General features: G+C 45.1%; 1 protein-coding gene across 4 annotated transcripts in view; it reads right to left on the reverse strand.

Moving 5' to 3' along the window:
- Window positions 1-24,257, reverse strand: part of CELF6 (CUGBP Elav-like family member 6) — a 31,731-nt gene extending 7,474 nt beyond the window's left edge. For 3 of the 4 annotated variants that reach the window (XM_086711148.1, XM_086711149.1, XM_025919916.2), the window contains exons 1-3: window positions 23,867-24,257; window positions 20,003-20,085; window positions 11,324-11,372 (exon numbers count right to left, since the gene is read on the reverse strand). In XM_086711148.1, the coding sequence (XP_086567274.1) occupies window positions 11,324-11,372; window positions 20,003-20,085; window positions 23,867-24,128 (394 nt within the window). In that variant the 5' untranslated portion in view covers window positions 24,129-24,257. Of the gene's footprint in view, window positions 1-11,323; window positions 11,373-13,012; window positions 13,089-20,002; window positions 20,500-23,866 lie in introns of those variants that run through there. The other variant, XM_086711150.1, reaches the window with a different exon arrangement.
- Window positions 24,258-27,325: the final 3,068 nt, after the last annotated feature.

Below are 27,325 nucleotides of genomic sequence, written 5' to 3' on the forward strand. Positions count from 1 at the left end.
GGGCTCTACAGAATTTGAAATTGAAATGAAGCTGGGGTACAGGCTGGGCTGTTTCACAGGTGTCACTTTGAATCCTGGTATTCCCTTTACCACTTTACAGGGAGCCTGATGATGTTTGACAGGAGGATGATCTAGGTCACAATGACCATGAGTTTCAGGTGATCTTGAAATGGTGGGATAAGTTTCTCAGGGACCTGCCAAAGAGAAGTACAGGCTAGACCTCCTAAGAGTAGCCCAAAATACACAGCCCTGAAGGTTCTGAGGGCTGATTAGTGCCCCCAGAGAGAGATGGTGGTGGGAGTTAGCCCAGGTAATTCAATTTCCTCTAGTTCAAACTCTATCAGTTTAGGAAAGCGAGGGTTCTATAAGACGTGGGTCAGAAATGTCTGGATAAAATCATCCCATGGGCAGTGGGTGGGGCCCCAGCAATATGGGAATATCAAGGAAGGAGGCTCAACCTTCCCAGAGTGGAATGAATTGGAAGATAGCATTAGTGTGGAGTTGAGACAGAATTAGATAGACACACAGTTGAATAGCATTACCACATTCTCTTGTTGTCAACTAAGGTGTACTCCTTGGTCTTCTATCAAATGCTTTTTTGAACCCAGATCAAGTTGTTTGGGCCCAGAGGCCCTTCTCCTTAAAGCTGCCTTGTGTAGCTGGCTATACAGGTCAGGGATTCTAATGCAGCAAGTGATGGGCTTTGAGAACCCAGAGTCAGAGTCAGTCCACTCCCTCTTCCTCAAGAAAGGCACCAAGATGCTGTTCAAGAAAGGAGACTCTGCCTCAAGTTGGCCCAGAGGAATTCCTCAAGGGCCCAAGCTTCTGGCTTCTAGGCCTCTCACACCCACTCACCTTCCTGTTGGTGGGATGTCATGATTGTAGGGACTGTGTAGGAACAAGATTACAGCATTAAACCACCAAATATATCTTAAAATATATATTAAACCACCAAATATATCTTTAAAATACTGGTCCATCTTTCAGTCCAAATTCCAACCCCAGGGGTCTTGCTGGTGGCAGCATTTGGAGCATAGCCTCTCTCCCCTGATGTTCTTAGTGATGACTCCAGCATAAGGAGCCAAGAAAGCCTGGGATAGTCAGTGAAGGAAATACCCAGGGTAAACCAGAGTCTTCTGGTCCAACCTTATAAACATCAAGAAGAGTTTTAATTCCACAAAACAAATGTTAGAACTAATAAACAAATCCAGCAATTTGCAGAATACAAAATCAACACAGAATCAGTTGTGTTTTTATACACTAGCAACGAACAATCCAAAAAGAAAATTAAGAAAACAGTTCCATTTATAGTAGCATCAAAAAGAATAAAATACTGGGGCGCCTGGGTGGCGCAGTCGGTTAAGCGACCGACTTCAGCCAGGTCACAATCTCGCGGTCTGTGAGTTCGAGCCCCGCGTCAGGCTCTGGGCTGATGGCTCGGAGCCTGGAGCCTGTTTCCGATTCGGTGTCTCCCTCTCTCTCTGCCCCTCCCCCGTTCATGCTCTGTCTCTCTCTGTCCCAAAAATAAATAAAAAATGTTGAAAAAAATTAAAAAAAAAAAAAAGAATAAAATACTTAGGAATAAACTTAAACAAGGAGGAAAAAGACTTGTCTCCTGAAAACTACAAAATATTGCTGAAAAATTTAAGAAGACACAAATAAATGGAAGACATCTTGTGTTCATGGATTGAAAGACTTAATACTGCTAAGATGTCACCACTACCCAAAGAGATCTGCAGATTTAATGTAATTTCTATTAAAGTACCAATGGTATTTTTTGCAGAAATAGAGAAATCCATCCTAAAATTCATATGAAATCTCAAGAAACCTTGAACAGTCAAGACAATCTCAAAAAAGAAGCAAGTTTGAGATCTCACACTTTCTGATTTCAAACTTATTACAAAGCTACAGTAATCAAGCAGTGTGACACTGGCATAAAGACACACAGACCAATGGAATAGAATAGAGGCCAGAAATAAGCCCTCACATATATGGTCAAATGATTTTTTTTTTTAATTTTTTTTTTTTCAACATTTATTTATTTTTTTGGGGACAGAGAGAGACAGAGCATGAATGGGGGAGGGGCAGAGAGAGAGGGAGACACAGAATCGGAAACAGGCTCCAGGCTCTGAGCCATCAGCCCAGAGCCTGACGCGGGGCTCGAACTCACAGACCACGAGATCGTGACCTGGCTGAAGTCGGACGCTTAACCGACTGCGCCACCCAGGCGCCCCTGGTCAAATGATTTTTGACAAGAGTGCCAGTCTTTTCAACAAATAGTGTTGAGAAAAGTGGATATATACATGCAAAAGAATGACATTGGACCCTTACTTTCACCGTATACAAAAATTAACTGAAAATGAATCAAAGACCTAAGCATGAGTGCTAAAAGTATGACACTGTTAGAAGAAATCAGGGGAAAAGCTTCATGACCTTGCATTTGGCAATGATTTCTTAGATATGACACCACACACAGGCAACAAAAGTAAGAATACATAAACTGAACCACATCAGAATTAAAAACTTCTGTGCATCAAAGTACACACTCAGAGCTACAGAGTAGGAGAAAATATTTGCAAGTCATATATCTGATAAGGGGTTAATATCCAGAATAAGAGCTCCTACAACTCAACAACAACAAAAAACAAATGATCCTATTAAAAAGTGAGCAAAGGGGCTCAGTTGGTTGGGCGTCCGACTTCGGTTTGGGTCATGAGTTTGAGTCCCATGTGGGCTCTGTGCTGACAGCTCAGCGTCTGAATTTGGCTCAGGTCATGATCTTGCGGTTTGTGGGTTCGGGCCTGTGTCAGGCTCTGTGCTGGCAGCTTGGAGCCTGGAGCCTGCTTCAGAGTCTGTGTCTCTCTGCCCCTCCCCCACTCACGCTCTGTTTCTCTCTCTCTCTCTCTCGCTCTCTCAAAAATAAATAAACTTTTTAAAAAAGTGAGCAAAGGGCTTAAATAAGCTTTTCTCCAAAGAAGGTACACAAATGGCCAGTGAGCATATACAAAAATGCTCAACACAACTGTAAATCCTTAAAGAATTAAAAATTAAAGCCATAAACCATATCACCTTACACCTATTAGGATGACTAGTTTTGGGGAGAGGGTTGTTTGATTTTTTTTTAATTAATTAATTAATTTTGAGAGAGCACGCACAAGTGGAGGAGGGGCAGAGAGAGAGAGAGAATCCTAAGCAGACTCTGCTCAGCGGGGGGCCCTATGCAGGGCTCAATCCCACAACCCAGAGATCACAACCTGAGCCCATATCAAGAGTCAGCCACTTAACTGCTTAAGCGAGTGAGCCACCCAGGTGTTCCTAGGAGAAGAAGGAGAAGGTGGAGGAGGAGAGGAAGGAGAAAAGGATAAGAAGAAGGGGGGGGGGGGAGGAGGAGTGGGAGAAGAAGGAAAAAATAGCAAGTGTTGGAAAGAATGTGGAGAAATTGAAACTGGGGACTTTGTGCACTGTTGGTAGGAATGTAAAATGGTATAGCCACTGTGGAAAACAGTATGGCAGCTCCACCCAAAATTTAAAATAGGATTACCATATGATCCAGCAATACCAGTTTTGAGTGTTATATCAAAAAGAATTGAAAACCAAGTCTCAGAGAGATATTTGTACACTTATGTTCATAGTAGCATTACCACAAGAGCTAAACATGGAAGCAACCCAAATATCTATCAGCCAATGAATGGATAAAGTGTGGTGTATATACATGTATATATGTATACACACACACACGTACACACACACACACACACAATGGAATATTATTCAGCCTTTGAAAGGAAGGGAAATCTGACATATGCTACAACATGGATGAACCTTGAAGACATGATGCTAAGTGAAATAGGCCAGCCACAAAAAGACAAATACTGTATGATTTCAGTTAAATGAGATATCTAGAGAAGTCAAATTCATAGAAACAGAAAGTAGAGGATGGTTACAGGGGCTGGAGGGAGTTACTTAATGGGTACAGATTTGGGGTTTTATAAGATGAAGAAATTCTGGAGATGGGTTGCACAACAATGTGAATATACTTAATACAAGTGAACTGTACACTTAAAAATTGTAAAGGTGAATATAAAAGTGGTAAAGGTGGTAAAGTTTATGTTATGTCTATTTTACTATAATTTTTTAAAATGAAGAAGGGGCTGGGAAAATAAAATAAGATAAAAAAAGAGAGGGACGCAAACCACAAGGGACTCCTAGCTACAGAGAACAAACTGAGGGAGGGGCGCCTGGGTGGCTCAGTTGGTTGAGTCACCAACTTCGGCTCAGGTCATGATCTCACGGTCTGTGAGTTCGAGCCCCGCGTCGGGCTCTGTGCTCACAGCTCAGAGCCTGGAGCCTGCTTCGGGTTCTGTGCCTCCCTCTCTCTCTGCCCCTCCCCCATTCATTCTCTCTCTCTCTCTCTCTCTCTCTCTCTCTCTCTCTCTGTCTCTGTCAAAAATAAATAAACATTAAAAAAATTTTTTAAAACCCTGAGGGTTGATGGAGGGAGGTGGGGGGGTGGGGATGGCCTAGATGGGTGATGGGCGATGGACATTAACGAGGGCACTTGTGTTGAGCACTGGGTATTCCATGTAAGTGATGAATCACTAAATTCGACTCCTGAAACCAATATACACTATATGTTAACTAACTTGAATTTGAATAAAATCTTGGAAGAAAAAAGATGAAGAAGGGCTCTAAGGAGGGCTGAAAAATAGGCACATAGACCAAGAAAGAACAGAGACTCTGTTGTCCCTTAATCCTGATCCAGAAGAACCACACAGTGAGGTAGAAAGGTAGACCAAGCCTGAGAGTCCAGGTTCCTCTGAGAGAGAAGAATCTCAGGATCCAGACTATATTTTCCTTTGCAGGCTGTATACCTATACCTGAAGGGCTCGTCAGCGCCGTTCAGCCATTGCCATGACCTAAAAGTGTTAACAATCAGCTTTGGGTGATCTGTTCTGAGTCAAGCTTAAGGAGAGCACTTCCTTTTACCTTCAGAGGTAGAATTAATGTTAGGAAGTGAAACATCGGCTTGAGTAGCCTTAAGCACTACTGTGAATCTTATCCAGTCAGGTCTTCACTGGAAGAATGCCTTTTAAATTTTTTTTTTTTTAATTTTTTTTTTTCAACATTTATTTATTTTTGGGACAGAGAGAGACAGAGCATGAACGGGGGAGGGGCAGAGAGAGAGGGAGACACAGAATCAGAAACAGGCTCCAGGCTCTGAGCCATCAGCCCAGAGCCCGACGCGGGGCTCGAACTCACGGACCGCGAGATCGTGACCTGGCTGAAGTCGGACGCTTAACCGACTGCGCCACCCAGGCGCCCCAAGAATGCCTTTTAGAATTAAGTAAGTATAAGGATCAAAGACAAATATGAGTGTCAGGTGACCAACTGAACAGTTGTTGCTAAGGTGTATATGTGACTTAGGTCAGAGGCTATGTCCCAGTATTATGCAATTCTGAACATTCTAGCTCAATACTTTAACTCAAAGTTCAGTTGTAAAACACTGAATAAAAGAGAATCCTGGATAAAATGAGAAAAATGTGGCCCACCTAGTTAGATAATTATATATACAGTATTTTGTATTCCAAATCCAAAGCCAAACAAACCTGTGCAAATACAGGCAGAAATTACTTAATTAATTATAGGATGGTGATAGGAGGGTTGATATGATAACAGATCATTGGCCTTTTCAGTTCACCAAACTTCAAGATTAAAAAAAGAGATGCCTTACTTCAGAGAGCATTTAAGATTTCAAAGTTTCAAAAAACTAAAGTGGAAAGAGTGCATGGATTGATTACTTAACCTATATCTGTACCTCGGGCATCCTGGATACATGAATATTTTCTAGGTTAAAAACAAAAAAACAAAAAAACAAAAACCTAAGTTGGAGAATGGGACAAGCAAAGTAATCACTATTATGCTTTATGAATTTATTGATTTTGTTATAAAATTTGAAACAGATGAAAAAATATACAAGAGTTCAATGATTTTGAAGATTTTGCCTTAGGACTAAAAAATACTTTTCCTGTAAGATTGGTACTTACAACTTAACTTATTTTTTGTGCCTCCATAGCAGAGATAATGTAAGTTAGAAAAAATAAACTACAGTCTCTATGCTGAACAGCAAATAAAATAGACTTAGGAACTGTTAACTAACCTTATGGTGGTAACCATTTTGCAATATATACCTGTATCAAATAATCACATTGCATATCTTCAACTTATATATGTTGTATGTCAATAATGTCTGAATAAAGCTCAAAAAATAGGAAACAAAATAGACTTATTTAGTTACCATTGTATGAAGGGTTTGGGGATCTCTAGCTCTGACCTCATATAATTTGAAGTTAACATTTTGAAACACACGAACCTTGAATTTTTGCCCCGGCACACATTTTAATGTTCACATTCAAACAAATCCAAATGCCAAGGAGAAAATTTTCTGGCACTATGTTTGTTTTATATACAAGTGGGTGCCTTAAGTATAATTAGGATATTATTTTGTTTTGGAAAATTAGGTGCATTTTCCTTTAAGAGTACCACTCGACGCCACAGGATGTAAAATATAGGCATGGGGTACGGAGTACATAAACTGCGCGGAATTTAGCTGCACAAGTTATGGGAAAAGCCTGAGATACATTCAAAGGCTCCTATAACATAGTCCATGACGACCTGGATGCCCATTTGACACTCTGAGTACCATCAAGGCTGCAGAGGATGATCACGGAAGAAGAGGGCCTCCAGCACCTTCTATCAGGCAGATCCTGTTGTGTTGCTACTATTACTGCATTGTAAGCATTGAACATACAAATGTTACCAATAACTTCTAAAAGTACTAAGACATAGTGTGTTTAAAACATAGGTTACTTCAACCACAAACCTCATGTCTATTGATTAAAAATAGAAATAGTACGCAGTTGCACTGGCATCAAAATTCAAAGGAGAATGTAAAGTAACTATTTTCATCAAAAAGCTCACGTGTGCACAATAGATTACTCCTATAGGCAGATGGGAAGAAATGGAAGTCTTTGGGCAAAAGAAGTAAAACTAACAGGTTTGGCTGGGTTCTCACAGTGCTGGCCAATTTTTAAAAATTGAATTAGTTGGTGGGGCACCTGGGCAGCTCAGTTGGCTAAGTGTCCGACTTCCGCCCAGGTCATGATCTTGAGGTTTGTGAGTTCAAGCCCCGCATTGGGCTCTGTCCTGGAGCCTGCTTTGGATTCTGGGTTTCCTCTACCCTCCCCCACCAGTGCTCTGTCTCTCTCTGTCTATCAAAAATAAATAAACGTAAACAAAATTTAAGAAAAAAAATTGAATTAGTTGGGACGCCTGGGTGGCTCAGTTGGTTAAGCGTTTGACTCTTGATTTTGGCTCAGGTTATGATCTCAGGATTTGTGAGATCAAGCCCCTGGTCCAGGCTCCACGCTGACAACAGGGAGCCTGCTTGGGATTCTCTCTCTCCCTCTTTCTCTCTCTCTCTCTCTCTCTCTGCCCCTCCCCTGCTAATGTTCGTTCACTCTCTTTCAAAATAAATAAATAAACTTTAAAAATCGAATTAGTTGCCAATATTTAATACAATTAAAATGTAAATTGTAATTCAGTCATGACAGTCTCATCCATTTAAAGTTACCTACCTGGTTCCTGTAGCATTTGAGTTGGTGATCCCTGTTTTATGAGGGGAAAATCTAACACTTCCTTCCAGAAGAAAATGGTGGAATTTTGGAAGATTATACTATTTGCTTTGATACCCTCTAGATTATGTCTGCATTGATATCAGTATTCTTAAAAGATATAGAAATCACTATTAATCAACTAAACTAAGGGATTTAATTTTGGGAATAATAAAAAATGCAAACTTATAGGCTTAAATATATCAGGACAGGTGTGACCATTAACTCTGAAGTTTTTCTTAGATAATTTTTTAATTTATTATTTATTATTTTTATTTTTTATTTTTTTTATTAAATTTTTTTTTAACATTCATTTATTTTTGAGACAGGGAGAGACAGAGCATGAACAGGGGAGGGTCAGAGAGAGGGAGACACAGAATCTGAAACAGGCTCCAGGCTCTGAGCTGTCAGCACAGAGCCCGATGTGGGGCTCGAACTCACGGACCACGAGATCATGACCTGAGCCGAAGTCGGCTGCTTAACCGACTGAGCCACCCAGGCGCCCCTAATTTATTATTTTGTAAATTTTTTTTAACATTTATTTATTTTTGAGACAGAGACAGAGCATGACTGGGGGAGGATCAGAGAGTCAGGGAGACACAGAATCTGAAATAGGCTCCAGGCTCTGAGCTGTGAGCACAGAGCCCGACGCGGGGCTTGAACTCACAGACTGCGAGATCATGACCTGAGCCAAAGTTGGCCCCTTAACCGACTGAGCCACCCAGGCGCCCCATAATTTTTTTAATTTATTTTTTTTTTTATTTTTTATTTTTTTAAAAAAAAAAATTTTTTTTTCAACGTTTATTTATTTTTGGGACAGAGAGAGACACAGAGCATGAACGGGGGAGGGGCAGAGAGAGAGGGAGACACAGAATCAGAAACAGGCTCCAGGCTCCGAGCCATCAGCCCAGAGCCTGACGCGGGGCTCGAACTCACGGACCGCGAGATCGTGACCTGGCTGAAGTCGGACGCTTAACCGACTGCGCCACCCAGGCGCCCCTTTAATTTAAACTCAAGTTAGTTAACATACAGTGTAGTCTGGGCTTCAGAAGTAGATCCCAGTGATTCATCTCTTACATATGTGGTCATCCCAAAATGTGCCCTCCTTAATGCCCATCACCGATTTAACCCCCCCCCCCCAAGCAATGAACTTTTATAGAATGTTTAGGATCACAGAGATCAGACTTGAATAGGGCAAGCTGTCCCACATTGGTGTCAAATGTTACATTTCAAAAAATCAAACTCTGATACCATTTCAAGAGTTGAGTCTCTAAAGCATTAGTTTGTGTTACAATTCAGCAGAGAGCTGAACTCACTTTAGAAGCAGTATATAACATTGAAGGAAAGGAACACACTTCAATTAGTAACAAGATTATCTAACACAGATCAGTTTGGTAGTTAAATAGTAATAAATTGTGAGGGTCCAACTGTTCTGCAAGACAGTACATATGCCTCCTCTCTCCTGAAAATGTAGCAGGGAGCATTTGGTGACTCTGAGTGGGAGCAGGAAGGAATTGAGAGATTGGGTCATCTAAACCTGCAAGGATTATTCATGAATGCATATGGAGTATATGTGTGCTAAGAGACATCACTTGTCAGGAAATACCTGTGTAACACATAACTACTAAAATTATGAATTCCACTGCCAGGCAGACCTCTTTTCAACTAGATTTGCTTATCCTGCTCTCTCGAGCTGCTCTGAATCTGAACAGGTGTATAGGTGGGTTGCCACAGGTCACAGAATTTGTCAGTGATGTGACACCTGAAAAACCTGTACAAAAGGGGGAGGCAAATGATAAAACTCAGGCTGATGCCACCGAATGGGGCCCAGATGATGAGGAAAGATGGACTACGACATGCAGAAGCATCATCAGAAGCCTCCTTTGTACAGCTGCCCTCATCCCAACAAGTTGTATTGGACTCTAAACAGCAAGAGTGCCCCCAGCATTGTGAACTTAGTTCCTGAACCAGACTCCAAGTTTCATCATGTTCTGAACTCTGTGCACGCTATTCCCTTTGCGTAAACACTTGCCCCCTCTCACCTCCTTTCTGTATTTGACTACTTCTTGTCTATCCTTGAGATCTCAGCTTGAACATTAATACCTCTAGGAGCCCATCTTGACCTCCCAGACTAAGAAAGGTGCCTCTTGCTATTGTGCTCACAATCCCTCCAGAACTTGAAAGACACTGATCACACTGAATTGTAACCCCCTTGTTCACTATCCCCACAGAGCTTCAGACTCAATGAAGCTAGATGCCAGGGCTGTCTTGCTCACAGTTCTATTCCTAATATGGAGTTAAGTTACTCAGAAGATGTTGGCTGGATGGTTGAATAAACTCAACATGTCTGCTTCTTAGCTGATTCAGCTACTCTCAACTGGCCTCTAAGCTATGGGACTAGCTAGTGTTTGTGGACAAGACTTAGAAGATAGCCAACAATGGCCAACAATGGCCTCGATACCTAACAGAGCTTCCCAAAAGGGAGAAATTCTTGGGACAAGTGAACAGATTCTGTATGGAGGCTGGAACTTCTAAAAAACCTGTCTGGAAAGAATGAGGTGGAAAAGGAGGATACACACGTGAAGGGGAGGAGGAAACTTGGAAATATCTCTTCAAGGCAAAGTAGAGGTGATAACATCTTGATCTGAAATTGAGAAGCACAGACCAGAGGTCAGATAATCTAAATAGATGAAGGAATTATTTCATGAAGGAAAGAACTCTACAGTAGAAGAAGCTACCAGAGCCCCCTTTAGGTGTAGATGGTGAATAGGAAGTCTGAGACGGTGTGAGAATTAGTTGGAGTCAATAAATGCCTGTCAATTGGGTTCCATTCCCTCCCTGATCGTGGGGAGCTTCTTCCATCTAACAACACTATGACTGATCTTGGATAAGACAGGGAGAGAGTCTTATCTAAGGGAGAGAGTCAGCAGACATCAGGGCTATTGGCAGATATCCTGGAATGATATAAGACCAAAGGGTGAGAAAAACACCAAAGAACTGACACCAGAAGCTAGCATCACTTTTCCAGTATGGAAGCTGGCTGGAATGTAGCTGGTTGTCAGAAAAGCACAGACTCTTTACCCACCCCTGTTCTTAAGGAGCACTGGTCTTTCCAAAGTGCTTCTAAAAAACCTTTGAAGCCTTTCCATGGTCCTCAGCAGAGAGTCAAGTTCCTTACTATGGCTTGCAAAGTCTGTGTTACTAGACTCATCTTTTGCCATAAGTAACCAGATAATTGCAGTGAGGAAATGAGTGGCCTCAATCCAGAGTGGACTGGGTCCTCTCTGATCAGAAGAATATGCAAAAGGAGAATAAGTCCAGTCTGGTTCTTCAAACAAATCTGGAAATTCCATCTGAAAAAAACAGGAATGAACTCTTTCCAGGGCAAGGTGTCAAGAGCTCCCTTCCTCTATCTCCAGCATCTTCTTAGGCTCTTCCTGCTTCTTTTGGGTCTGGGGACTCTAGGACCCCCTCTCTCCTCAGCCTGATCTGGGAAGGCTAAGCTCTTTTTGGTGTCGAGCAACACTGGGCCCCACTTTTCCCCCAACCCAAGGAAGCTCTAGTAACAAACCATAGATAGGACTGACATGAGGAGTAGACCCACCATCCCCTACATGGGTGATACCCTGAGGTTTGTCAGATAGGGAAGTTACCTCCTCGACCCTCACTGGCAGCCGGCTTCACTTGGATCGGACGATTCATCTGAAAGACATTGGACCAACACACCTAGTCAGCATGACTGCCTGATCCTGGCACCCGGCTTCTCCTCCCCTGGATGCCTCAGGATCTAAGCCCTGGCTCCTTTGAACCCTGCACTCCACCACTCTCATGGTGGGCTATAGATTTTCTCCAAGATTCCTTCCTTAAACTGGGGAATTTAAAAAGTGCTGAAATCTGAAGGGATGGTGATAGGAAGCTCAGTGGCAAGCCAGGATGGACCGTGGTAGTTAAAGAGATTCTGCTTTGGGCTCTGGGCCTGGACTATGTGCGCCTGTCCCTCTGGCTCCTGGACCTCCTTAAAGGTTTTAAGTGAGAGGAGTTGGGTGGGAAGGTGGAATGAAGACTGAAGATTTGTGTTTTGTTCTAAAACTGAGAATATAATTCTGTATGTCATTTAGATTAAACAAGCTGGGAATTGGATTCCGCCATTTAATGGTTGTATGACTTCAGTAAAGCCACCCTCTCTCAGATTCAGCTTGTTAGATGGGGGGAAGCCTTCCCAAGCCTCTGTATTACCAAAGTTCCTACAGTCACCCTCTCAGTTCCCTCCCTGGGTCCCCCTTCCCTTGAGGATGTTGGCATTCTCCAGGGCACCATCTTCAGCCCTGCTCATCCCACTGTTCCCGTTCCTCCTGGAGAGTCTCACTCACACCCACAGCCTCAGTTGCCATGCTCACAGGGCTGACTCAGAGCTCTGCATCCCCAGCCCACACCTCCCTCCTGAGCCTAAGACCCATGTACCCAGCTGTTTGCTGGACAGCCTGACTAAAAAGTCCCACTGGCATCTTCCACTCAACGCACCCATACCAGAGCTTATCTTTTTGCCCGGACCTGATCCTTCCAGTCATCCAAGCTAGAAACCTGGAAAGCAGCTTGACTCTTCCCTTTACCCCCTCCCCCTCCAACTAATTTCACCTTCTAATTCAGGGGTTCCCTAATCAAGGGTAGATAAGAATCACCTGGGAACCATAGCAGACTCTCAAGTTAGGGGACTGTATAATTTGTAAAAGCTCCTAGGTGATTTCGACATACACCCCCACACAGTCCCATCCCCCAACCACCCTGAGAGAATTCATGATTGAATCCCCATCTCACCTTCCTCTCATGGGTGTTGTGGGGATCACATGAGATAATGGGGACGCAAAAGGTCTTTGTAAACTGCCAAGAGCTGGGTGCGTAGGAAGTGAGGAATTAATGTTGGGGGCAGACAGCTGAGTGCCGGGAGGAAAGAACAGCGGCCTTCCCGTTCATGGAGGAAGGGGTACTGATGCCCATCTGGCCTGAGAAGGTGATGATCTGACCCCCTCCCTTCAGGAAATGCACTGCTTCTGCACCAATCAGGGCCATTCCATCCTCTACCAATGTGCTCGTTGCCGAGACAACAGGCAGCTTCCTGTTACCATAGCCACAAGTGCTACCCAGTAACCATGGTAACGCCCTGGCAGTCACAGTTGAGCAATTTCCTTTGGATCAAATTTGGGGGTGGGGGAGTGGGGAGGGATTATTAAAAAAAAAAAAAAAAAGGAAAGGAAAGGAAAGGAAAGGAAAACAGGCCAAGCCTGAACCAGTGCAATCCCCCTCCCACCCAGGGCTCAGGTTCTTATGCTCTCTGACACACCCACCCGCTGGTGGTGGAGCCCCTGCAGTGTACCAGGTTGAGGGTGGGGGCCGAGACACCGACAGGACTCAGGCTGCAGTCTAGAGGGGATGACAGATCAATCCAAGCAGATCAGGGCGAGCTGGGCAGGTCTGGATTGGCCGGGACCAGGGACCAGGAGGAACGGGAACCGTCCCTGGGCATGGCCACCTGTGATTGTGGAGGAGAGACCAAGAGACAGAGCCATGGAGAGCACAGAAACAAGGAGAGATGAAGAGACACAGGAAGACAGAAACGATGAGAGAAAGAGACAGACCTAGAAAGGGGCAAGGAAAGAGAGAAATATTGGTGGATATGGGAAGGAAACGAAGGGATAAGGGGTCAGGAAGGGGATGCAGGAAAGGCAGGGAGGAGTGTGGCAGGGGAGAATGAAAGAGGGGAAGAAGCCTGGGGTGGGGGGGGGCAGTGAGGGTGAGCAAGACCATCATTATTTTATTAGTTCTTAAATAGATCCTGAGAATTTCTCTCTGGAACCTAGAGTGACAAGCACATGTGACAGCAGTGGTTTCCATGGCAGCTGCCTCCCCGGCTGGGTTTCTGGAGAGATGGAGCTCATCAGTGCTCTGGGGGACACCCCTTTCCCCTCCCCCACTCCACCACTCTTTAATGGAGGGTGGGCATTAGGTGGTATATACATGTCCCATAGACCTGGCAGGGTCCAAGCCTCAGAGACTGGGCACCTGGGCTTTCCACCATGCGGGCATTTCCTGAAATCTGTGAAGAGCCCCAGGCTAGGCCCTTCACAGGAGACAACAACCTTGGGGAATCTGTCCTCAATGGTTTTTAGAGAGGAAGATAATCGCCACCATTTCCTAAAAGTCCATTATACACCAAGCCCTTTCTGGGACACTTTACATATATTGTCTCTAAATTCCTTCCAACTTCTCTGCAAGGTAATATCATTATCCCCATAGTACAGATGGGGAAGTTGAGGCTTAGGGAGGTTAAATCACTTGTTCAAGATCACGTGATGGGTAAGTGGTTGAGCTGGGATTTGCCCCTAGGCCTATCTGATGCTGAAGCCCATGTTTTTGTGTTGTGCTGCTCAACTCCATTCTTAAGACATGAACACAAGTAATGAGGCACAGAGTGACCAGGGCCTTAGGAGGAGTGCAAAGTACAGTGCTCTGGGAGAGGCTGACTCCAGCTGGAGAGGTTGACACAGGGAAAGCTTCACAGAGGAGGCAAAGTTTGACCCGGGCCTTGCAGGACTGGGGTCATTGGGCCACATGGAGATAATGGGAGAGGTAGAGCTGGAGCCTGAGCACTCCAGATGGCAGGGGGTTGGAAAGGGAGCTGCAAGTCTAAAGGAGCAAGGATTCTGGTAGGCACCTGGCATGGAGGTAGCCAGGGCACAGCAGATTGATTCTGAGTCATATAGATGTGGGTTTAAATTGCGACTCCATTACTGGCAACTTCTTTAAGGTCTTTGAGTCTCAGTATTAGTAAAAGGGGAAATCATGATCCCACCTTGCAGTGTTGTGTTTGTTTTTAATAGAAGGGTGTAAAACTGAAAGGTAGCCAATGGCCGGGTTGGGGCAGGTTGTGAAAATCACAACAAGGAATTTTGACTTTGTTGTACTTCAAAGGCAGTAGGGATCCAGGGAAGGATATTAAGTAGGGAAAGATCCCATGAGCTATCACTGTGCAGAGAAAAGATTGGAAAGGGAAAAATTAGAAATAGGAAGATCACTAATAGAGGTAAGGGGTGAGGGTGACCTTAACCAGGGCGTAAAGAAATAGACATGTTCAAGAGATGTTTAGGATGATTAGCTGGACTAGAGTTCTATTGGATGTGGGAACTGAGGGAGAGAAGGAAATACTGGCTGACTTTTAGGTTTATGGCTTAAATGTTGAGGATGTTGGCAATTTGGGAGTTTGGAGATGCAGGGGAAGTCTCAGGGGAGGAGGAGCCCAAGAGAATGAGGACAGAGTTGGAGAGAGGTGGTTCTCCTTCGGTCCCCACTGGGAAATGGTTAGGGAGGACACCTAGGATTTAGGTATGCTCTGTGTGGCTGAAGGAGAAAGAGAGCTATCTACATGAACTGCCTAAGCAACCCTACTCTGCCTGGTTCCTGTCACAGTCAGGGGAGAGATGTGGAAGTGGGGTAAAGGTAATCCCAGTTCCCCTTTTAGGAAAAGAGGGTATTGCCTCCTTGGCCAAGAATTTGTCATGGGACCTCAGGTGAGCTCTTGCCCTTGGCTGAGCACCTATTCCCTTGAGAGTTTCCCAGGTAGAGTCCAGGCCCATATCTGCTTCAGGGCCAGCCCTGGAGGGAAAATCAAGGGAGATAATGTCAGAAAGAGGAGAGAACAACCTATTGCAGGCAGTGGAGTGGAGTGGGGAAGGTTGGAGGTAGCACAGAGGCATATGAGGCCCTGGGACTTTGACCACCATGAGCAGGAGGGAAGGCAAGGCTCTACCCCTTCTCCCTGCTTGACTTGCATAAAAGGTCTACTTTGGGCTCAGCATTGCCCTCTTCAGACATTTCTGCCTTGATGCCAACTATTCCTAACACTGAGCACCTGTGCCCTCAGCCACTTCCACCATGGGAAGAATATTTATCAGGATTACTGGTGGGTCTAAGAGAGGTGTCATGGATGCAGGGAAAAGTGAAGAAGAGAAAAAGCAAACTACACCATTTTCAGCTCTTTGCTCTACTTCACCTCTTCTTCTAATTCAATCCACTGCCAAGTCCCACTGGTTCTCGAGTCTATATGGATATCCTAAACAACTCTCAAGTTTATCCTATCCTCCCCATTCCTGCCCTGTCTCCAGCTCCAGGTCAGCACCATCATTCAGCTGCACTCAAGCAACAGTGTCCTAAAGGATAATCTGCCTCCAATATTGCTTCATCTTTCAACTCAACCATCACACTGTAGCTGGAGTGAGCTTTTGAAACCAACCCCTCACTCTTTCCTTACTAAAATCCATCCACAGTTCTCCATTTCAAGCCTCTCAATAAAGCCAGAGATCCTAAGACTGGCAGTCCAAACTTGTGGGTCCTGCCTCCCTTGCTGCCCAAAATACACAACACTCCATTCACAGGGGGCCTTGGCCTTCTCCATTGGACATCTTCGCTGCCAGTTTTTACACTGTACCTAGAATTCCAGAAGTTGCCTTGTCTTTTAGTTTTCTAGACCCTCAAATGTGATGAAATATGGTTATGACTGGGCTCAGATAGCATCTCCACTGTGAAGCATCTCCTCTGTCTCCACTCTGATGCCCTTTTATGTGCCTAGATGTAAATCCCACTGAGATGCAATGAGTTATTTCTGGGCTGGAAAAGCTCCTTGAGGCCAAAGGCTCCAATTCACTCACTGGGTGGCTGCTAGCACATATAGTGCCTTTGTGTGAGTTACAAAAAGGCACTCCCCCAACGATGGGATGAATTAGAAAAAAAAAATGTGCCTCCCCCTCTGGGCTAACACAGCCCTGTGATAATGTGCATGGCTTGGTCAATAGAGCATGGCTAGATTTTAGCCCCCACTTGCCCTTTCCACTCAAGCTGTTTTATGCTGGGCACAACTTGCAAAAGCAAGTGCACTGTTATGTCTGTCTCCTTCACAGTGTTTGAAGGGATGGATGTCCAAGGGAAAGGTGGTCATGGGCAAGGATAGAGACAAGTAGGAGGGCACCTTCTGGGATAAGGTTGGCCTTACCTTCTTTAGGTGGACTCTGGAGCCTAAAATGAGGCTGCAAGAAGTAGCTTCAGCTTTATAGAGAAGAAGCTACAGAAGGTGGGACAGACCACTGAGGTTTAAAGAAAGTCCTCCTGAGTAGGGAGCCCAGTTTTGATAGGTGACAGAAATTAGCAGAGGCACATGGAGGGGAGTCATGGTGAGGTCCCAGTCCAGTAGACACTATGACATTTTTCCTAGGGGTTCAGGATTTTTCTCTGGGGAGACAACCATTCCTGCTCCCACAGTGACTATCCTTCTGGTCTCTAGTAGGAGCCCAAATTGAAGTCTTTCCTTGCTTTTCCAGTAGATGGCAGCTGTGCCCAGGACCCAGTGTCTACAGAGAGCTGGACACCCTCCTCCCTTCATGCTGGTGGGACTGAGGCCAGGTGACTAAAGCTGCTACTGCCCCTGGCAGGCCCAGAGGAAAGATTGATGGCACGGACATTGCTTGGGCTGGCCAACAGAGCCATCGATTTTCATTTAGGAGAATAATTAAATATTAATTTGCACTTTGTTAAGCTGAGGACGGTGAATAAAGCCAAACCTGCAGTACGGGACGAAGCCAGGCCATGTTGGAAGCCTGCAGATGAAAGGGTGGGAGAGGGCAGATGCATCCAGTCACCACCCCCTTCAGAAACATGGACCCCTGTCTGCCACCAGCTTGGTCCAGATAATAGTGTAGTGGTTAAATGAGTGAGTTCTGGAGTCAGACTACCTGGATCTTCCCAGATCTTCCTACCAGTAGCTACCTAACCTTGCACAAGTCACTTGTTTCCTTTGACTCATCTGTAAAGTGGGAATGCCAATTACAATAGCTTCTTCACAGAGGATTAAGTGACTTTGAGAATGCAAAATTCTAGGAACACTGTCTAGTATCAACAAATGCTAGTTATTATTATTTCTCGTTTCTCCTTCAGAAATTATCCCACTAATCTAGAGCTCCACAGCCCTTATCTCAGGTGCCCTCAGCCTCATAAAGTCCTCTCTTTGTGGAGCCCTGTGGCTGGTTGAAGAAGGTTTTTTTTTTTCCCCTCACAAAGTTCATCTTAATTTTTTCAGTGTTCCCATTTGCTTTCAGGATAAAGTCCAAATCCTTCACCCCGGAATCCAAAGTTTCCTCTTCAGCCACTGCTCTCTGGTGGGTCTTCTCTCTGGCCTGGCCCATGCTCACCCAGGCCTTCCTCCAAACTCCCAATCCCATTTCACACCCATCTTGTTCCTTCTGTCTACGCACCTTTCCCATGCTGTTTCCCACATGGAATGTTACAGTTTGTGTCAGTGACTTTCAATTTTAGCAGCAGAAGTCACTTATTCCCATGGTTGGATGAATAATAACTTCTACTCCTACTCCTACTAACACTGCTGTTACTGTCACTACTGCCGCTGCCACCAGGTAACCTGTACTGAGTGCTTACTGTCTACCAAGAACTATGTTAAGCATTTTACATGAGTTAGTTCACTTAATTATTATAACAATTCTATGAATTCAGTTTTACATATGAAGATGCTTAGGCTTAGAAGTAAAGACTTGCCCAAGGTCACAGAGTTAGTGAGTGGTAGGGCTTGGATCTACACCCATGTCTGTTTGACTCCAGAGCCTGCACACAGAAGCTTGGTAGCAGTAATACATTGGTGTTACTGGATGCTGAGTCTTCAAGAGTGAGGCTTGAGTTGCTTCAATTACTGGGATTTGTCCTAGGACCTGACCCACTCACAGCTTGATCAACTTTAGGTAAAGCTTGTGCTACTGCTGGACAGTTCCAATTCAGAGAAATGATTTCTTTATACTGAGCTGAAATTAGTGTGTCTGTTCTCTATACCCGCTGATCCTGGTCCAGCCCTCTAGAGCCACCCATAGAAAACCAAATCCCTCTTCAGAATTTGAAGACGGTTACCCTCACCCTACCAGTAATATTTACTGAGATCTTCCCCTGTGCCAGGCACTTGCTAACCTCAGTTAATCCTCACAATAGCCCAGTGAGCTAAGTGTTAGTATAACTCACTCCTTATAGATGAGGAAATTGAAGCTCCAGAGTCTAAGTAATGTATCATGAGACACAGAACCGGTAAATGACAGAACAGAAATTCAAATCTAGGTCTGTTGAGACTCAAAAAGTCATATTTTTAATCATTATGTTATGATGCCTCCCTGTAGAAGCCCCCACACCCTATCTTCTCCAGCCAAATATCTCCAATTTCTTCAAATCATCATCCATGATATATTTTATTTCCGCATCCCATCCTTGTCTCTTTCTGATAGGCTAATGACCCTCTTAAATCTGAGGCTTAAAAATGGATATAGTCCCAGGCATGGCATTTGAATAGTGCTCTTTTTGTAGACATATAATTCCTTTGACAAGAGAAAATGAAGCTCTGTTGTCTGGTTTGCTCTTGGTGAACCCACACTAGTTCCTAACAATCACCACTTTCTTTCTGCCACATGGTCCGTAGGTCCTACTTTGCCTTTGGTCCAGTGATTAGCCATTAGCTAAGGCCATATCAGGTGCCATTGATATATAATGGTCTAACTGCTCATATAATCAGGTCCTCTTAGCTTTGGGGCTTCCTGAAACCTCCAAATACTCTTCCTGGAAAGATCCCATTAGTTGACAAACTCAAGGCCACTCTTCTTTAAACAAGGGCACTGCTCTGAGAAGCCTCTGTCTCCTACCTTCTCTGAATGGAGGGGCTTCATGTGTTTGAGTCCCAGACTCTGGCTCCCTCTCATTTGCTCCTGGCTTCTTGCCTAGGGAACATGTGTACCCACATCCAGCCAAGTGTTTGGGGAAGAGGAGGGAAAGTAATCTTGGTGACTCAAGGCACCCCAAAAAAAATATTACAGGAAGAGGACAGAGGGAAGTGCTATTAAGGACTCTAGAACTGGAAAAAGTAAGATACCAGCTCAGCAGGGTCTCTACCTCATGTATCTGCATATATTCTCACACCAGTGACAAATGACACTTTAAGCCATGATTTTAGCCAGTGCGGACAAATTCTAGCATAACACACAAAACTGATGCCTCTCTGAAAAGATGGGGTGGAATACTTGGTCCAAGTGTTAAGCCCATTTCTTTGAGCCAGAAGAGTAAATATAACAAGAATTGATAGCTGTTCAGGGCATACGTAAGCCCTGAAAAGTGACTCTGCTTCTAGTTCCTGGCCCCAACCCAGTTCCTGGCCAGTTCCTGGCCCCAACATGCTGCTTTGGCATGCACATAAGGCATGTCCCCAGCCTGAGGTGATCCCCACCCCCCAAACCTGGTGGACTTACCCCTGGCAGGGTCTTCTGCTCGTGCAGTGCACTCTGGGCCTTGAGAGCAGAGTCCCGGGCGCAGTAGGTGAGGAAGGCACAGCCTGGGGAGGAAGAGGCTGGCTCAGGGGATTTCCTGAAACCCCCAAATACTCTTCCTGGAAAGATCCCATTAGTTGACAAACTCAAGGCCACTCTTCTTTAAACAAGGGCACTGCTCTGAGAAGCCTCTGTCCTCCACCTTCTCTGAAGGGAGGGGCTTCATGTGTTTGAGTCCCAGACTCTGGCTCCCTCTCATTTGCTCCTGGCTTCTTGCCTAGGAAACATGTGTACCCACATCCAGCCACATGCTCATACAGTCCCACATCTCCCCTCCCCACTCCAGCTATAAGTCCGGTTGGGGTTAAACCTCCCTAAGCAGCTTTGCCTTCAGCTTTAACCCCAGCCTCCCCCTTCCTTTTCAGATTCATACTCACAGAGTCTCCCAGAATCAGCCTCAATTCCTTCCCAACTCAGTTTCAGATGAGAGGAGGCCAAAAGGAGGAAAATTGTTGACAGCCAAGCCCAGCACCCCACAACTTCTTAACACCTCCCTCCGCCAAGTTTGAAGCTGAGGAATAGGTTAATTTGAGGCTTGCAAGATGGGGCTGGCTTAAGGACTTTCTGTAGAGAAGAGCTTTCATGGACCTCCAATCCTATCCAAGGAGCTTGACCTGTCAGCTCTCCCAGTGCTTCAACATAGGGCCTGTTAAAGGGTTATTGTGCCCTAAATCTTACTTCTCTAAAGGATCCAGTAGTTATGGGACAGAGAATGAGTCTGGGTTGAGCCACAGGGTCAGTCCTACTCCTCTTTGTTCAGACTCAGAAAGTGTAGCCTGCTAGGAAGCACTGAGCCAGGGATCCTTCCTTTCCAACAGTCATTGAGCACTCACTCAGAAAATATTTGTTGAATACTTATTTACTTATTATGGTGGGCATTATAATGGGCTTGGGATGAAGTGGTAACAAGACAGACACATTCCATGTTCTCATGGGGATTATGTAAAGGATCATGAGGGGCACATAATTTGAGTCCAAAGTGTTGAAGAATGTTTCAAAGAATACATTGAGTCCTCAATAACAAATAGGGCTTAACCAGGTGACAAGAAGGGTGGTGAAGGAAGCTGAAGGAACAGCACGTATGAACAGTTTCATACAGCATGTATGAAGACTGAAGCAAGAATTTGGTGTGTTGGGGAAATGGATAGAAGAGTAGTATGGTTGGAGATTGGTGAAAGGAGGCAGAGAGGACAGTGAGGTGTGCAGGGATCAGGTTATCTATAACCTTGTATGCCTCAGTCTGGATTTTGAACTTTTCCTTAGGAGCAGTGAAGAACCACTAAAGGGTTTTAAGCAGGACTCTGGCAAGATAAGATCTGTGTTTTCAAAAAGAGCCTTCTGCTTGTGGGAAGGAGAAAGACCGAAGGAAGAGAAAGTGGATGTGAGAAGCCATTAGGAGCTTGGTGAAGTTTTCCACTTAGACCTCAGCCGACTGCAAAGGCAAAGGGGATCATTTTCTGTGATGTCTTCCAAGTGGCTGCCCCCTTCAGGTGGGTGGCTATCTGCTATTCATTGAGTTAAAGGGACCTTAGAGAAACCTGGGACAAACTCTTACTGTATTAACAGGGAAACTGAACCCAGACAGTGTGCCAGGGGGAGAATAGGGTTTAGAATCTCCTAACTCCTAGACTGAGGTTTTTTCAAAGCACTGTGGCTGCCTCCCTCAGTACCCAGCCATCAAAAGGAAAATGAGTCACTCTGGCTTTTGGGTGTCACTATTGCTGGGGAGAAAGTGGGGAATATATTGACACAGAGACACTTCCAATCATCTTGCAAGGCAACCCTGCTTTGGAGAGCTGCAGGTTGGTTTGGGGACAAATCGCCAAACACCTGATTTCGCTTACATCTCTGCTTCATCTTCCGCCACTAAGCCATATCAGCTGACGTCAGAACTGGGCAGGGCTGGGGCCCAGTCTGAAAGGCTCAGGGGCCCAACTGCTGCCCAAAGGAGCCCCATTTGTACTACCTGGGATAGGGGGTGGGAAAAGGAGGGATGGAAAGACAGAGAAGCATGGCTAGAGGGAGAGACAAATGAAAATTTAAAAACAGGAAGAATTAGAGCTAAATGGAGAAAAAGAACGGATAAGAGAACATTTCAGAGACTCTGATGGTGTTTGAATGAGAAGAGTGAGAATTAAAGGTATCTTATACGCTTCCCAGATGGCCCAGAAAGATTAGCTTGTGCTTACATACGGAAATAAATGTCTAGAAAATAAGAAAGTAAGTTGCTATGGATGGATGGACAGCCAGGCAGCTGGACTGCATTAGAAGGAATCAGGATGATATAGTTTTATTCTTTCATGCCCCTTTTAAAGTAACCCCACCTCCAAGTGTGGAAGAGGCACTGCTACCTAGCTGGTCCCAGACCTTCTGTGGGCATTTTCATGAAGCCCCTGTATAAGTGTGCCTCCCAGATGAAAAGAGGTGGCAGCCTGATTCCTGCTCTCAGCCCTTAGGAAAGTACCTTTAGCTGTTACCCAGGACCGGCCACTTTTGTCCTAGAAAAATCATGGAGAATAGTTGGTGACCCTTACCCTTCAAATCCTAAAACTGAAGCATGTGAAGGTGGGGTAAGATAGAGACCCTTATCCCTCAAATCCTGAAACTGAAGCATGATGAAGGTGGGGGAGAGATAGAGGTGTTTCTCCTCAAATAATTTCTATCCCCTGCCCATGTATGACATGTGACTCTGGCTCTCTTACTCCAGCCCAGCCTGGACAGACTTTTCTGCATGTAAACAAGCCTCCTCCCTCTCTCTACAGGAAGAAAGGGGTGTGGCTGGACAGAACTGTGGTGCCTGTCTCTCTAACAAGGGCAGGGAGAAAATCCCTTCTGCCTCTTCAAACTGACCCACCCTGAGGTTCTGATCCACAGGCTCTACTCCAGGACCTGCCTGCGAAGGAGGGAAAGCAGGAGTCCATAAAGAGGATTGGGGAAGGGTATAGATGAGGCACAAGAGTGGGGAGATTAGAGGATGAAAGAAGTATGGGTTCAGCTGAGAGGAAACCTGAAATGAGGGGGCACACAGGTGGTAGATTTTCCCAGTTGAGGTCAGGGTTCTGGACTCAAGTCAGAAGAGGCAGAGAGTGTTGGGATTCTGGCAGGGGGAGGAGAGATGGGGTTATTGTCAAACATGAGGGTGGAATTTGAAGCTGAGAGCCTCCTCGAGGGGAATTGGATTTTGTGAGTTAGCCAGGCCTGGGTTCTGAAGAAGGGAGGAATTGGGGTTTGGGGGGTTTTAAGTTAGCAGTCTGCATCAAAAGAAGGCTCTGGGGGTTGGCTGGGCTTGGAGGCCAGAATGAGGGGTACAAGTCGGAGACATGTGTGTGGATGGTTAGGCCTGAGTGGGGTGGCACCAGATTGGGAGAGAGGGTCAGAAATGATTGGTCCAGGGTTTGGGAAATTGAGACCCAAAGGTCAAATAAGTTTTCAAATTTCAGGATTTGGAATGTCTGATGAGAGGGATGGAGGGAGGTCCGACTGAAAGGTTGGGACTGTTGGGATGTGAGAGGTGAAGGGTAGGGAGTTAGAGGTTAGAGTGGAGAACACGCCAGAGGATCAGAGTGGTGATCAGAAGGAGGATGTCGGAGAGAAAATTCTGGCCTGGGGGTTCTGTGATCTGGGGAGGAGACTGGGCTGAAGTGGGGCTGGTATTGGACTGATGTTGGACTGACTCTAGGTAGGGCTAAGGTTGGGGCTGCGGTTGAGGCTGGGGTTTGGGCTGGGCCCACTCTAATCGGATTGGGGCAGGGCTGGGCTGGGCTGGGCTGGGCTGACCCCGCGCACCTTTGTGGAGGCCGGTGAGCCGGTCCTTCAGCACCGTCAGCTCGTAGATGCGGCCGAATTCCTCGAACAGCGGCTTGAGATCCTGCTCGTCCAAGCCCCGCGGGATCTGCCCCACGAAGAGCTTGATGGCGTCGTGGTCCTTCATGGGCACGGCAGGACCGGGGTTTAGCCCGCTCATGCCGACGCCGCTGTCCGCGGTGCTGAAACCCAGGCGCGGGCCGGGGCCGGCGGGCGGCGCAGACCCTCCGGGCGCCGCGGCCATATCCCCGCCCGGTCCGCCCTCCCGCCGGTCCCACCAGTCCCGTCTGTCCCGCCGTCCCCTCCCTGGACCAGTGGCGAGGGCCAGGGGGGAGGGGGCGGGGTCCAGGCGGCGAGGGCGGGGGGCTGCACAGGGGGCGGGGCCCGGGTGGAGGGGCGTAGAGGGGGTGGGGCAGGCTGGAAAGGGGCGGGGCCGGGGGCGGGGCAGGACCGGGCCGCGGCGGCGGGACGCTGGGGTCTGGGTTGAGGTCCCCGCGCGGCGCTATCCGGGCTCCCGCCCGAGCTCTCCCGGAGCCGAGCCCCGAGCCCCAGCCCCCGTGCTTGGTGACGTCAGGCAGCTGGCCGCGGAGTCTACGCAAATGATTTGCATAATGAGGAAGCAGCGACCAATCAGAGCTGCAGTTGACCGGGCTTGGCCGGGGGCGGGAGGGGCGCCTGGGCTCACGCGCTCCTGTTCGCCATGGCAACCGGACCCTCGGACGCCGTGTGTGTGTCTAGTGTGTGCGGGCGTGGCTGTGGATGGCGCGTGTGCGCCTTGGACCGCGTGAGGGGAAGTAGCTTCGTCATGCGTGGTGATGTCTGCGGGAGTCGGAGCCACCCCCTCCTCACACACAGACACAGGCACATACGCAGCCACACACACCTCCAATCACTGGAGCGTTTCCTGCGGGGGTGGATGGGGATTCCTCTTCTTCATTCCCACTACCAAAGCCAGTTCCTCCGGGGCGATCCCACCCCGCCCCATCACACATCTCTCCTCGGTGTCTTCATCCACTTCCTTACTCACGAGCCTCAAACATGTTCGTCTACCCTGCATCCCTCCCCGACCCCCTCCCCCCATAAAAGCAAAAATAAATTTTTAAAGAGAGAGAGAGAATAAAACAAAACAAAACTCTTAAACACTCCCTGAATACAGATTCCTCTTCAGGAAAGTGATGGAACTTATATTAGCCATATTTGCTCAGTTGCCTCGTTCATCTCAATTCAGAAGTGTTGTCCTTTTCCGGAAAAGGGAGCTGTGGGTCTGAGAGTTAAGGAGGTTAGGACAGGCCAGCCCCTAACATCTGCTGGGCTCAGGGTAAGAGAAGAAAGGGAAATAGACATACCATGTATCTAAATATTTAAAAGATACAAATCAAGTTACAATTTGTTAAATATGTTCCCCTCTAATTTTCAGAAATACACAGCTATAGTAAAAATGAAAAGTATGTGTAAAGCTATTTTTTATATGGCTGAAAGTTGGCAAAATATCAGAGCTGATGGAATCTTATTACTCTTGTTTATTTCTGAGTAGTCTCTTGATTGGCTAATGATGTTTGAACAGAAGAATCCACTACGGATAAATAACTTATAAATTCTATAATTATTGCACAAAACGTTTTCTTGATTTCTTTCAATAAAATTGCTAACCCCTGCCCATTGACTATTCCAAGAAACTTCAAGAGTAGCAGTAGTAATCGGAATCAACAAAATATTCTTACAGAAACACTCAAATTCAGAAATAAATTGTGATTTTAATTTTTTTAGCTTTTAATAAAAGTTACTTTTAATTACCTAATTATGAAATGTGTTACCAGAACATTTTGCTTTCATTCAGTTTGATATATATTTTTAACTTTCTTCAAACTTCCTCTTTGACCCATGGATTATTTATAAGTTTATTGTTTAGTTTCCAAGTGCTTAGAGACTTTCCTGTTACTGATTTCTAGTTTGAGTCCACTTTGGTCAGAAATAATCTGTATGATTTCAATTATTTTACATTTGTTGAGGTTTTGTGACCCTCAGAATATGCTCAATCTTTGTAAATGATTTGGTGGTGCTTGAAAAGAATGTATAAATGCTCATTAGAGCCTGTTGCTTGACGATGTTGTTGGGTTCTTCTATATACTTGCTGACTTTATGTGTAGTTATTTTATCAACTGTTAACAAAGGGGTGTTGATGTCTCCATCTGTAATTGTGAATTTTATTATTTCTTCTTTCAGTTCTATTAGTTTTTGCTTCACATATCTTGCTGTTCTGTTGATTGGTTCATACAAATTTAGAATTGTTATGTGTTCTTGGTGGATTGACTCTTTGATCATTATGTAATGTCATTCTCTGTTTTTGATAAATTTCTTGCTCTGAGATCTACTTTATCTGATATTAATATAGTGACTCCTGGGGTGCCTGGGTGGCTCAGTCGGTTAAGCATCCAACTTCAGTCCAAGTCATGATCTCACAGTTTGTGAGTTCTAGCCCTGCATTGGGCTCTGTGTTGACAGCTCAGAGCCTGGAGCTTGCTTCAGATTCTGTGTCTCCCTCTCTCTCTGCCCTTCCCCTGCTCGCACTCTGCCTCTGTATCTGTCAAAAATAAATAAATGTTAAAAAAAATTTTTTTTAAATATAGTGACTCCTGATTTATTCTGGTTAGTGTTTGCATAGTATATCTTTTTCTATCCTTTTATTTTCAACCTACCTGTACTGTTATATTTGAAGATAATTTCTTATAGACAGCACATAATTGGGTCATTTTAAAAATCGAAGCTGTCAATCTTCACAGGAATTTTAATTCCTGTATTTAGACCATTTACATTTAATGTAATTATACATACGTCAGGGCTCAAATCTGCCACTTAGCTTTTTGTTGTTGTTGTTTTGTTTTTTCTTTTGCCTTCGTTAGGATTGCCTGTTCCTTATTCTAGGTGTATCATACATAAATGTCACAGTTTACTGGCGTTGACATTTTCCCAGTTCAAGTGACGTACAGAAAACTTACCTACTCTTAAGTTCCTTTATATTCCCTCATTTATAATATAATTGTCTTAAATATATTCTCTCTGTGCTTTGAGAACCACATCAGAGATGTTACTCAAAAACAATTTGGAAAACTGGAGATGCAATAAAACTTCTTGTATATACCCACACATTTGTTCCTTCCACTGCTCCTTTCTCCTTCCAGATAATCGAAGATTCCTTCTTTTATTGTTTCATTTATACTTTAAAAACTTCTTTAGGTTGTTCTACTGCTGGCAAATTCTCTAAGTTTTCATTCATCTGAAAATGTCTTGGTTTATTCTTTCCTGAAGGAAATTTTTGCACATAAAGTTCTGGTTTGACAGTTCTTTCTTTCAGCACTTAAAAAATGTGTCACTTTTTAAAAATGGCATCCATAGTTTCTGATGAGAATCTTTTGTCATTCAAATTGTTCCCTACCTCCCACC

The sequence above is a fragment of the Puma concolor genome, chromosome B3, assembly GCF_028749965.1.
Source record: "Puma concolor isolate L17-30 chromosome B3, mPumCon1.1.hap2, whole genome shotgun sequence".
NCBI classification, from domain to species: Eukaryota; Metazoa; Chordata; class Mammalia; order Carnivora; family Felidae; genus Puma; species Puma concolor.